This window comes from Entelurus aequoreus, linkage group LG09 (assembly GCF_033978785.1).
Source record: "Entelurus aequoreus isolate RoL-2023_Sb linkage group LG09, RoL_Eaeq_v1.1, whole genome shotgun sequence".
NCBI classification, from domain to species: domain Eukaryota; kingdom Metazoa; phylum Chordata; class Actinopteri; order Syngnathiformes; family Syngnathidae; genus Entelurus; species Entelurus aequoreus.
This window is the reverse complement of record NC_084739.1, coordinates 32519038-32532021: the sequence shown is the minus strand read 5'-3', so window position 1 is coordinate 32532021 and position 12984 is coordinate 32519038. Positions and strand designations below refer to the sequence as shown.

Genomic DNA, 12984 nt, shown 5'->3' with positions numbered 1-12984 from the left:
GCTTTCATAAAGTCTACAGTGAGTAATAATTTGTGATGTTAAAAAAAAAGAAAGTTTTGATGCGTTTTTTTTTAAATTATTGCGCTGTGTATGCTTAAAATGATCAAAATACATAAATATTAAATGTTATTATAAATGGGCGATTACTACATTACATATATACTTACATCACGTAAATAAAACTGTAATTGAGATGTTTGGATGTTTTTTTAAGGGCTTAATAGGCAGAATTACATTGTCTCCATTGTAAGCGGACTTTTGATCGCATTTATTTAATATTTAGAATGCATTTAAAAAAATACATCAGTCATCATGTCTTTCATAATTATTGTGAATGATAGGCAAATTTCCCCAAAAAAGGAGAGTTCCCCATTAATGTCAAAATAGGTACATCCACCTCGCTCTGACGTAACAATGCAGTTATAGGTCCCATTTAAGCACTCTAAATGCGGAAACACAAAAGTGTCTATCTCAAACTGTCCCCACATATAACTGGAATCATAGGACTTCCAAATATGTTATAGTAAGATAAAGAATTAATTGACTAGTGGTGGAGCTAAATACATGATTAATTAATTACAGAATTATTTCAAGACTGGTCCATACAGGTCATTACTGAATATGCACACACGCGAATCCTGAGAAGAGTTTTGGGTATTTCTATGTTTTTGTTCTTCCCCTGTTTTGAGATTAAAACCAGCTCTGAGTGTTTCCCGCACGACTATTGAGTGGAAGATAACCTCACTTTGGAGGAAGCTTTCACAGATATTGACAAAGAACACATGTTTACAGTAACATGAAATACATAGTGAGAAGAAGTGTTTTCACACGTGTCTCTCGAGGTGAGTGGGTGATAGGGGAAAAAGTTCCCTCACTGGCGAAAATTGTTTTTCAGTCAAATTGTTTTTTTTCTTATTATTTTCATAGACATAAAGCAGTGCTCGGATGGGATGCAGAGAGCTGCATTCTTCTGTTGCTTTTATACACCCTAATCAATAAACACAAACAGGCTGCACTGGAGCCCTTATTTTCAAATAACTCAAATGGTTACTGACTTTTCAGGCACACAAAAAATATTTACTCTACCAAGGTAGTGATGTCTCTGCAAACACTGGCAGGTTGCATGCACACTTACTGTGTGGAAAAGACTGTGTACAATAAGTAGCAGCTTCAGCAAAAAATATGGAGGCAATAACATATTGTCGTGTCGTCTGCAGGGCTATGAAACTAGTGCTGAAATGACGAATACAATATTAGCTAGTTGTTTATTTCCCATTCTAACACTGGCAGCTGGCCATGCAGACCTATAAATTTCAACACAAATCTATAATACATACGCATTCTGTTTATGTTCACACACACGCAGAGAGAGATGCAGTGGGATGTTGTCCAGCTCTGAAAATCTGAGCAACAGGCTTTAGTTGAAACTGCAGCAACAGGGCTTTGTGTTGCATGTTGTGTAACACACCAAGCAACTAGGGATGTCATGGTTTAAAAATTTCTTATCACGGTTATTGTGACCAAAGTTCCATCCATCCCCTCTTGGGGTCGCGGGGGGTGCTGGAGCCTATCACAGCTGCATTCGGGCAGAAGGCAGGGTACACCCTGGACAAGTTGCCACCTCATCGTACTCCGGCTTCCTCCCACCTCCAAAGACATGCACCTGGGGATAGGTTGATTGGCAACACTAAATTGGCCCTAGTGTGTGAATGTGAGTGTGAATGTTGTCTGTCTATCTGTGTTGGCCATGCAATGAGGTGGCGACTTGTCCAGGGTGTACCCCGCCTTTCGCCCGAATGCAGCTAAGATAGGCTGCAGCACCCCCCGCAGTCCCGAACGGGACAAGCGGTAGAAAATGGATGAATAACCAAAGTTATCCCAGTTATTATCATGGTATTCTTAAATGTGCTCAACATTTTCAAAAAGTACTTGGCCCCATTCCTGGGTGGCTCTCGCATGAGAGGAAGAGGGGAAAGTTAATCATTTTTGCAATGCAGTCTGCTGAAAATGATAGAAAGCGGCACTCAGCATAGCAACTGACACTGTGGTCAAAGTTGGAATTGCCACAAAACACATTTGAAGATATTCAACCCTATGGCGGCTAAAGTGGATAGTGCACACCCCAAGATTGTGACGTTTCGCGTGTCAGGTAAATTGTGAATAGTGGGGCCATATGAATCCCCTTCCTGATATGTACTGAAATCTTTTAACCAGGTTTAAAAAAAAAACAACAACCACACATTTAAAATGAATTCCTTTGTAGAAATAATATTGTAGATAAGAACAATGTTTCATGTACCTCAAGTTGAAATTGAATGTGCATATGCATTATAAACAAAGTAATATGGCAGAAAAAAATGAAATAACATAAATAAATAAAATACATTTGAAAATTGTGCAAGATGGTGCCTTATGGACATAAGAGACAAATAATTTCGCAAGATAGCATCTGATTGCCATAAGACATAACAGCACTCTTTGTCCATATAGATACAAATAGGGTTAATGTATGAGATCTTGTCTTACATACAGGGCTGCACAATTATGGCCAAAATAATAATCATGATTATTTTATCAATTTTGAAATCAAGATTATTAATTAGGATTATTCATTATGTTATGTAAAACAGTGTTGTGGTGGAGAGTGAACGCGACCATATCATGTAATTTGTAATGTCTAATAAAATGCTATGGATAAACGTTATCCGTATATTTAAAGACAGATATTTGTGTTTTTGTTCATTATTAGTATCAACGTGTCAGCTTTTTTTCATTACATGATGCTATTTTAACATTTTGATAGAGAGGTATTTTTTAAATGTATGTACAGTTACATGTATTAATGTGTGTACATGTACATGCTGTATCAGGAGTGATCCATTAGGAGTTTGAGCAGAAAAAAGTCATATAGGAATTAATTATACATCATAAAACATTAAAAAAAGGCCATGTCACATAAATGGTTTTTAAAGTAATATTTTTTAAATAAGTAATGTAAAAAACATGGTGTTTAATATTTGATATCAATATAAAACACATTGCTGTTTGGCTAATGAAGACAGAGTCTAATAAACAAGCTTTGTTCTTCTCCAACAACACCATGTGGTTCAGTCAAACAAAAATAAACAGTCGTGATAATACACAATCTTTGTGCCTCACTGACAACCCGGCATGTTGGACAGTTCACAGCCTGCGTTCAATTTGATGAGATGACAAAACATTTGAGCTATTATTGATGTTATCGGAACACTGATAAAGTTAGCGGTTAAATAAAGTACGAGTGGCCATCCCAGTAAACAAATGGCAAGAGTTTATAAACAAGTTGTGGCAACGTTCCCTACACATCGCCTGCAACATGTTTCCACACGTTAAAAACTCTCAGTCACAGCAGCTGAGTGAAAGACGCTGTGTTGGGAAAATGAGAGCAACATCACATATTTTTCTCTTCCACTGTGTACTTTTAATATGGGACAAATGCGTCTGTCTCCAATTTTGTACACACCATCTAATAACAGCAATGCGCTCTTCAACACACGACAGACTCTACGCTACAGAAGTGAAGCGAGAAAAATAAAGTGAAACAAAGTGATCGGCTCTGTTTACTATGAGGGAAAATCTCTGGAACAACGTCCGCGTGGTTGCTTTCCGCGTGGTTGCTTTCCGCTAAGTTTTCTCAAGCCCAACGACTCAGTTTCCAGGAAATGAGCAGTGTTGCCTAAAATGCATTAATAAATTATGTTTTTTCGATAATTAAAAATGTAAACAGTTTTACTAACCGTCTGGAATTTTACTGCTGTTTATCAGACTGTTTACCGTTACATCCCTACAAGAAACATAAAAAGACTGGTAATTATTTAAAAAACTTAAATCATATAAAAAATAGCAGATTTCTTTTTCTATAGTTTCCTGCCGGCTTGCCGCTTAACACACGTGATCGAGAGCTTACATGTTTACAGGGGACATGGTAAGCTGATTGCAGCTTGAGGGCTCTTTCCACTCTGTGCAAGAACACTGGAGAGCTACAAAGCCTCTCAAGAGAAAACAGTCATGTTAAAATGAAGTATAGTAGATTATAGAGGAACTTTACAGCATTCATATTTCAGTAATAGCATTCCTTAATGTGCAATTCATCTCCAGCTTAAGCTGCAACAGCAAAAACAAAACAGAGTACGACTCAAGGGCTCTAGTTTATAGGGCTCCAGAGAATGCACCATTGCTCCACAGTATGACAAGCAGAGCTGAAACTTATTAGGCATAATGGAGAAGGAAACAGAGGAGAAAGATGTGGGAACAAGAAAAAACATTTGAGCGGCAAAAATACAAGAGTTTTGCAAAAGTATTTACCGAGATTTGTTCACTAGCAGCTCATTTTCATGGTACCACTCCAGCGTAGGAGGCGGCACGGCTGTGAATTGGCAGTGGAACACAGCTTCTTCATTCCTCAGAACCACCTGGTCCTCAGGGGTAACCACTGGACGGGGAAAGCTCTTGTCTGTTAGAGAGGTAGACAAACATCTCCATGATTGCATCTGTAAGCATTAGACCATCAAGCTCTCCTGTATGTGCACTGCCATTTATTAAAAGCTGCCAACAGCAGCACAGGCCCTCAGGTGCTGGTGTGTGTCAACACCTCATAGGCCCTACTTAATGAGGTCACACTGAATGTTTCATTGAACTTTGGCTTATCAAAACCACCGCTTTACCCAAATATCTAAAAATTTTTTATAGAAACCCTACTAGTTACAGTAGTTGTAAAAACTGCAAATATACAAAATGAAGAGTCAAAATGTTTGGCAGAAAATAAATGAATTTAAATTGATTTAAATGAAACTACTTTCGTTGTCTAAATCCGCTACGCCAACCTCTCTCAGTCTAACAGTTTACAAAGGAGTGAGAAAGCCTTCAAGCAAGAACAGTCACAGAAATGACAGTTGCAGTGCTGCAAAAATGTGAACATTTAAATTTACAGAAGAAATGCCACAATGGAATCTCTGAGAAACTTATTGATGTTGATTTGTTTAATGTTGACGTCACAAAAACAGAACATCTGCATTATTGTATGACTATCGGTAATTTGCTTTCATTTAATAGCTTTAGAAAGTGGTACTCTACGTATACCCCGTTGTAATTCTATATGGCTTAGAGTAATTATGATTAAAGGCCAAATTAGTCTTTGCAGAACACTCATAGTACACCTGCCCTACCCAGGAGGTTTGCAGCAAAGCTGTGACTGCTTTGCAAAACTGCTTATCTGTAAAGGCTGCCTCAAAAAGAAGCCCCATGGAAGTACCACTGGTAATAATACAGTAACTGGAAACTCAACAATTAAACAGGTGCTAATATTACATGTTTGTGTGTGTGAGTGTGTGCGTGTGTGTGTGTGTGTTGCAGCTGGCTAATTAGTCTGAAGCGGGCATTGGGTTTCCAAGGCAGATGCTGAATGTACTGTATTTCTCTCTGTGGTGCACTGGCGACAACAGTAAGTGTCACACAAGCAAACAAAAATGCAAAAACAAGCTGAAATTAGAAAACGGAAATACAAATACACTGATAGTCTGTTACAGTGCACTCCAGTAAAGTAAACATATTGTATATAAAACAGGAAATGTTAAATCCAATACTAAAAACATAGAAAACTGAGCCCATGTTGTGTCATTAGTCGCTCAATGTTTGACATAACACTGACCTATGATGTTGAGAGTAAAGTTGCTATTGCTGCAGACATGACCGGCTGCATTTTTGGCGCAGCAGTAGAACAGACCGTTGTCGTCTGGAGTGGCGCTCTTGAAGGTGAGCGTACGCTCCTTGTTGTTGATCTGATGACTCTTCTCGGTCAACTTTACCCCGTCCTTGAACCATTGACATGTAGGCCTGAGAAGGAGAAAAAATTAGTTTAGGACAGACTGGTACATATTCTTGTACATTGCATGTTAAATAGTGGAATTGAGGACTAACCGTGGGTGTCCGTCAATGTGGCAGCGAAGCGTGACGCGTGCAGAGCTCTCAATTTCCCCCTCTGAGGCGGGCTCTTTTAATGTCACGCCACCACTTTCTAACCCTGCAGGGCAAATAAAAACACACAGAATGACTTTAGTGGGTGGAGAAAAAGACAAGAAGTGTTAAGGAGAAAGACAGGAGGAGAAATTGAGTTAAGTGGCCTCCTGCTCATTCACCGTCATGGGATGTATGTATGACACATGAAGTTAATAGCTGCATCACTGTGACAGCACTTCATTCAATATTACTACACCATGTTGCATGTTATTTAGATCATAATATTTATATTTTTCCTTTCAAACATACATAAACAAGTAGACAAAAATACCATTAGAATGAATTATCACTGTGCTAGTACCCCAAAGAAAGTACTTGATTGATTTTCACCAATTTAATTTTTAACCATATTGTCACACTTGACAACTGACTTTTAAAACTTGAGGACACACTTGGACAAAATACAGAGTTACCATATGGAGTACAATCAGTAGCTTTGAGGGGCACTATGCTGTACCTTAATAAGGAAAGAAAAAAATGGGCTCCCACTGTATTTTGTTTCAAACAGCCTAGATGAATGAATATTACATTATGAGGAGTAGCAAAAGCCCATGCACAGGATCACGAAACTTGATCTACGGTGTGGCTGTGACTGATGAACGTGCACAAAGAAGGAGGACAAAAGTAATTTGATCCTTTGTCCTACTTGGATGCATCACTAGGAGAAATCTGGAGAACCTTGAACCTTCAAGGATTTGCCTATAAATTGCAAACAAATATGATGTATGTAAGCCTGACCTCATCACTTCCTATAAATAAATGTAACTTCCCAAGTAAAGAACATACAGTATGTAGATTATTTAGAGAGATAAAATATTGAAATTTTACTCACGGAACTTGACTTTGGAAGTACTGTATTTCACATTCTCCCGATGCCTCATTTGTTTGGGTTGCTGCCATTAAGCACCTTGTCATTGAGCTTATTATATTTTTGTCTGAGTTACAATGTATCTGACATTCCTATGGCCCGTGGCTGCAGCCATCAAGGTTCGTATCATCTCAATAAAATATGCATGGCATCCACCGGAGACAGCAGTGGCGAGGCAGAGTGCCTGCAAGGGGCAGGAGGGTGCTCAGGGGATACCTGTCATACTGAATATATTTTCATCTAATAGCCTTCACACCCCCTGTCTAGGCCAGGCAATAGTCTTTAGTGCTGTCCAAAGACAGATGCCCCAACAACTGTGTACATCTTGCTAAAGTTGAACAAGTGTTTGTTTGCATCTGTCAAGGAAGTGTGTGTGCATGCAGTGATGAGTGAGATGCAGCCCATACTGCAATGAGGAAGGGAAATTACACAAGTGCCCCCAAGCATGCAGGTTTGCGTACACACTTCTAAAAGTCTTTGACAATCCTGACAATAGCGGCTGTAACTTAGTGAAGAGGAAGATAGACGAGGCGAAGAGGAATCATTTAGGCTATAAGGACCGCCTCTAATTAGCTTAGGGTTTTGATCAAACCCAATGGGGGTCTGGGGGGGTGGAGTGTTCACTTCAGTTCAGTTGAATGACTATCATCAGCATGTCTGTCTGAGACAAACCTTACATTAAAATAAATGTATCTGTTTAAATCTGCCCCAAACAACAGGTGGGTGTTAGATTCCGGCAGTATTCATCAACCACAATAACTGTACAGTATATGGCGTTTTGTCACTTTCTTATGAGTCTTTTTTTTTGCAGAAAGAATATAACAATGTAATGGTTCAACCAACACTTATTTGTCAATTCTTTCAGAGCTACAAATATATGTAATGCATGCTAGCTTGTGTGGCTGTGCTGTAGTACTTGGTGTACCGTACTTTTTCTGACCCCTTAAGAGCCATGCCAGGTAATGAGCTAACAGGTCAGAGCTTTTAGCTCACTGCCCAGCGCTGCTCGACTTTACTCTCATTCTGTTGGGATTTGTGGTTATTGGTTGCAGGCTCCAGCACCCTCTGCTACCTCGAAAGCGACAAGCGGTAGAAAATGGATGGATGGATGGTTTGAGCCAAGGTTGAACTGAGCAAATTAAAACATATTTGGCTACATAGCCATTTACACTTACAGGAAGTGAATATAAAAGAAAATTAGAGCCCTATTTGCAACTAAATATAAAATTTCACTTTTCTGGAAGGAATTGTTTCTCCATTCATACAGAAGAACATTTATTGGTCAAAAAGAAGGCCTAAATCCCAATCTCTGTTCTAGTTCATCCCAACGATGTAGCATACACCGTTCCCAAACTGTCGCTGTCGAGGCTAACCCTGGTTGATTAATTAACAAATTCAGAGGTAAGCCTCGAGATGTTTGTTATCCTAATTTCAAATTGGGCAGCAAGTGTGTGCATGTAGATAAACCATGCAAAACACACGTTTCAGTCTGTCGACAGAGAACAATTGACACTCTCAATGAACCCTTGACACATCGGACATTATTGGTTATACTATTCTAATGACCAAATGAGGCCTGACCCGGATTTTTTGACAGTTGCACATTCTATAACCCCTAAATCCTTAGCTCAGGTTTCTACCAGCTGTCCACTTGACAAACAGAAGGCACTCTTTCATAACCTATTAAGAGGCACACATACTTGCTTATAAACCGTCACAGAATGCATGACTAAGTGTCTAAATGACTGAGAGTACGCCTGGCCTTACACGTCAGAGGTAAGGATGTATAATTATTATTGTGTGGTGGGAGACAATACAGGAAGCCAGATCAACACAGGGATGACAACAGATAATTTAAGAAAAAAATATTGTTGAGGCAGATTCCTTCACCATAGTAGCAGTATGTGTGCGTGAACTTGTTTGCTGCAATTTTCTGAAAGCGACATAGAAGATGCTGTCTAAGAGATTTATGTTGGATTGGCAGGACCATATGGGTATGTAAATACAGGCTGGGCTCACGCTGTGGAATAAATAAATAAATAAAGAAGGTTGAGGGAAAGTGTGGTGTCAGATTTTATCAGCTGTGCTTGACAAAGGCCAACAGACCTGGGGCCGTACTTATCAAGCTTCTTAGAGTGCCATTTTACACTTAAGTCCTGAGAATTTGCGAAATTTAGTCCTACTCTCAAACTTAAGAATAAAAGCTTTTTATCAACGTTATTAAGTCTAAGAATCACTCCTACTCTCCACGATATTTAAGAGACCTTCAGAGGTGTCTTAAGTGGTTAGGAGTTGCCAGCAGGGGATGGCACTGAGGCGAGAGAGACGTGCGCGAACGTTCAGGGAACGGAACAATGTTTTTTTTTTTTTTGATGACGAGCAGCTGATCAAACGGTATCGTTTAGACAGAGCGGATATTATTTTTGTCACAGATTTAATACTTTTCGATTCCTTGTTGATTTCTGCATGTGGCTGCAGTGGGCTAGTATATATAGAGCCACCCACACCAGTTTCAAATTAGTTGCCTAATTAATGAATTGGAAAGAAAATGTTATGACAGTAGCGTATGTGTGTGGCCGTGAGGTGAGTGACGTCAGTGAGTGTGTGGGCGATAGAAGAGAGGGAGCGGTAGCGTGAGTGCCGGCGGGGACTAGTTTGTTTTGTATTATTTTGTAGTTTATTGTCAAAATATACACTCCCATTGTCCACTTAACTATTTCCAAGATATTTCTTTATTCTTAGACAACGGATTCCCTTCCGTGATTGGTCATTTCTATGGACACAGAAATGACGTCACCTAAAATTCCGTTTACGGCACATAGTAATGTCGTAATTCAGCTCTGAGTGTGACACTTAAGATTCGGTCCTACACTTCGCTGAAAGTGTGAGTAAGACGCTTGATAACTAACTTTTAAGTGCAGCTTTCAGCGAAGAATTTATTTACTCTTAAGTCAACTCTTAGCAGACTTCTTAGGAGTAATTCTAAGAAGCTTGATAAGTACAGCCCCCTTGGGCTTCATATTCAAAAGATTCAATGAAATGGCGTGACGGAGTAAAGCTAATGGTTGGTGTGTGGGTCATTTTTGATAAAAGTACAAACACTGTTTCCATATGAGTTGGGAAATTGTGTTAGATGTAAATATAAACGGAATACAATGATTTGCAAATCCTTTTCAACCCATATTCAATTGAATGCACTACAAAGACAAGATATTTGATGTTCAAACTCATAAACTTTTTTTTTTTTTTTGCAAATAATTAACTTAGAATTTCATGGCTGCAACACAAGCCAAAGTAATTGGGAAAGGGCATGTTCACCACTGTGTTACATGGCCTTTCCTTTTAACAACACTCAGTAAACGTTTGGGAACTGAGGAGACACATTTTTTAAGCTTCTCAGGTGGAATTCTTTCCCATTCTTGCTTGATGTACAGCTTACGTTGTTCAACAGTCCGGGGGTCTCCGTTGTGGTATTTAAGGCTTCATAATGCGCCACACATTTTCAATGGGAGACAGGTCTGTACTACAGGCAGGCCAGTCTAGTACCCGCACTCTTTTACTATGAAGCCACATTGATGTAACACGTGGCTTGGCATTGTCTTGCTGAAATAAGCAGGGGCGTCCATGGTAATGTTGCTTGGATGGCAACATATGTTGCTCCAAAACCTGTATGTACCTTTCAGCATTAATGGCGCCTTCACAGATGTGTAAGTTACCCATGTCTTGGGCACTAATACACCCCATACCATCACAGATGCTGGCTTTTCAACTTTGCGCCTATAACAATCCGGATGGTTCTTTTCCTCTTTGGTCCGGAGGACACGACGTCCACAGTTTACAAAAACAATTTGAAATGTGGACTCATCAGACCACAGAACACTTTTCCACTTTGTATCAGTCCATCTTAAATTAGCTCAGGCCCAGCGAAGCCGACAGCGTTTCTGGGTGTTGTTGATAAACGGTTTTCGCCTCGCATAGGAGAGTTTTAACTTGCACTTACAGATGTAGCGACCAACTGTAGTTACTGACAGTGGGTTTCTGAAGTGTTCCTGAGCCCATGTGGTGATATCCTTTACACACTGATGTCGCTTGTTGATGCAGTACAGCCTGAGGGATCGAAGGTCACAGGCTTAGCTGCTTACGTGCAGTGATTTCTCCAGATTCTCTGAACCCTTTGATGATATTACGGACCGTAGATGGTGAAATTCCTGAATTCCTTGCAATAGCTGGTCGAGAAAGGTTTTTCTTAAACTGTTCAACAATTTGGTCACGCATTTGTTGACAAAGTGGTGACCCTCGCCCCATCCTTGTTTGTGAATGACTCAGCATTTCATGGAATCTACTTTTATACCCAATCATGGCACCCACCTGTTCCCAATTTGCCTGTTCAACCGTGGGATGTTCCAAATAAGTTTTTGATGAGCATTCCTCAACTTTATCAGTATTTATTGCCACCTTTCCCAACTTCTTTGTCACGTGTTGCTGGCATAAAATTCTAAAGTTAATGATTATTTGCACAAAAAAAAAAACGTTCATCAGTTTGAACATCAAATATGTTGTCTTTGTAGCATATTCAACTGAATATGGGTTGAAAATGATTTGCAAATTATTGTATTCCGTTTATATTTACATCTAACACAATTTCCCAACTCATATGGAAACGGGGTTTGTACAATAGCCGGTGACAGGATGAGAGCAGAGGGAGTTAAGGTTGTAATCAGGAAAGAGGTTTTGAAAGCACAGCTGCTAATAAAATGCAGGTAAGACACACATGCTGGGTGATTAGAACAAGATGGCGTGTGTGGTTGCTTTTGTTCGTGCAGATTAACCAAGGATGTGACTGAGTGTCTTGCTAGTGCCAGTTGCACATCCATGCAAGAGTGTTCCAAAACATTAGTCTGTCTGCATGTTGTTCCGCGGTGTCAAGCCAAGTGTCGCCTCCAGGACCAACAACATGCTGACAATGGCAAGGCTTGGCCCCGATGCCTCTGCTGGACGCGATCTCGCCATGGAGACCCAGTGACCAAGCGGGACAAAGGGATGAAGGGGGGCTGAACCCCTATTAGTGAACGCAGAGGGGGGATAATTACTCTGAATAACTCTCAACTGACAGGATTTGCTTACCCACCATTGAGAGCAAGATAAATTAACTCTCTCCCTCTCGCCAGAGGCTGGGAGGAGGGGTCGGGGGGATTGGTGGATGAAGGTGGGGGATAAAACCTACTGTGGTACAGTACATGAAGACCACCCCCTCCCCCTATAGCTTATATTTACTACTATGCACGCAAAGTAGCATACACATGAGTGAACGCTCAGGCAGAATTAGCGCCAGAGGGGGTCTTTAAAAGCTGTGTGTGGCTTTATCGCCCGTTAAATGTATGTTGGGGAAATATGAGAACATTGATCATAACAGGATCTGATCTATGTAAAGTGATCCACAGAGAGCCCACCTGCACATTATGGCAGAGAAAATGAGTTGATACACGCAAACCAAACGAGGCATACAATTTGATCCTGAAAGAGTTATTGCTGAACACTACTTTGACGGGTTTAGCTATACAACTAATATCATAATAATCCATCCATCCATTTTCTACCGCTTGTCCCTTTCGGGGTCGCCGGGAGTGCTGGAGCCTATCTCAGCTACATTCGGGCGGAAGGCAGGGGTACACCCTGGACAAGTCGGCACCTCATCGCAGGGCCTACATTAATGTAATCCCTAAATTCAAACAAATCTAAAGGTTGGACAAATGCCTCCCTAAAGTCCAATAAACACAGTCCGAAATGTCACTATGTCAGAAGCTCTCTAATGTAAAGGATTGATTAATTCCGCCACAGTCTATTTTGTTTCTTTTTAAAACTATTTTGTTTAGTGTGATGCCAACACAGATGTCAGTGACTGTGTTTCCATACACTAAATTAGTCTGATTTCTCCAATAGTTCTTTTTTTTGTATTTACACACTTACATGTGAAGTCTCAGTGTCTATACACACTCTCTAATGCGACTATTTGTCATACGCCGTGTGCCTCTCGTACACAGAGGGACGCTAATTTATTTTAA

General features: G+C 40.1%; 1 protein-coding gene across 2 annotated transcripts in view; it reads right to left on the bottom strand.

Moving 5' to 3' along the window:
• Positions 1-12984, bottom strand: part of ptk7b (protein tyrosine kinase 7b) — a 156948-nt gene that overhangs the window by 28668 nt on the left and 115296 nt on the right. For both annotated transcript variants that reach the window (XM_062058585.1, XM_062058586.1), the window contains 3 exons: positions 5956-6058; positions 5687-5871; positions 4345-4492 (listed from right to left, as the gene is read on the bottom strand). In XM_062058585.1, the coding sequence (XP_061914569.1) occupies positions 4345-4492; positions 5687-5871; positions 5956-6058 (436 nt within the window). The remainder of the gene's footprint in view (positions 1-4344; positions 4493-5686; positions 5872-5955; positions 6059-12984) is intronic.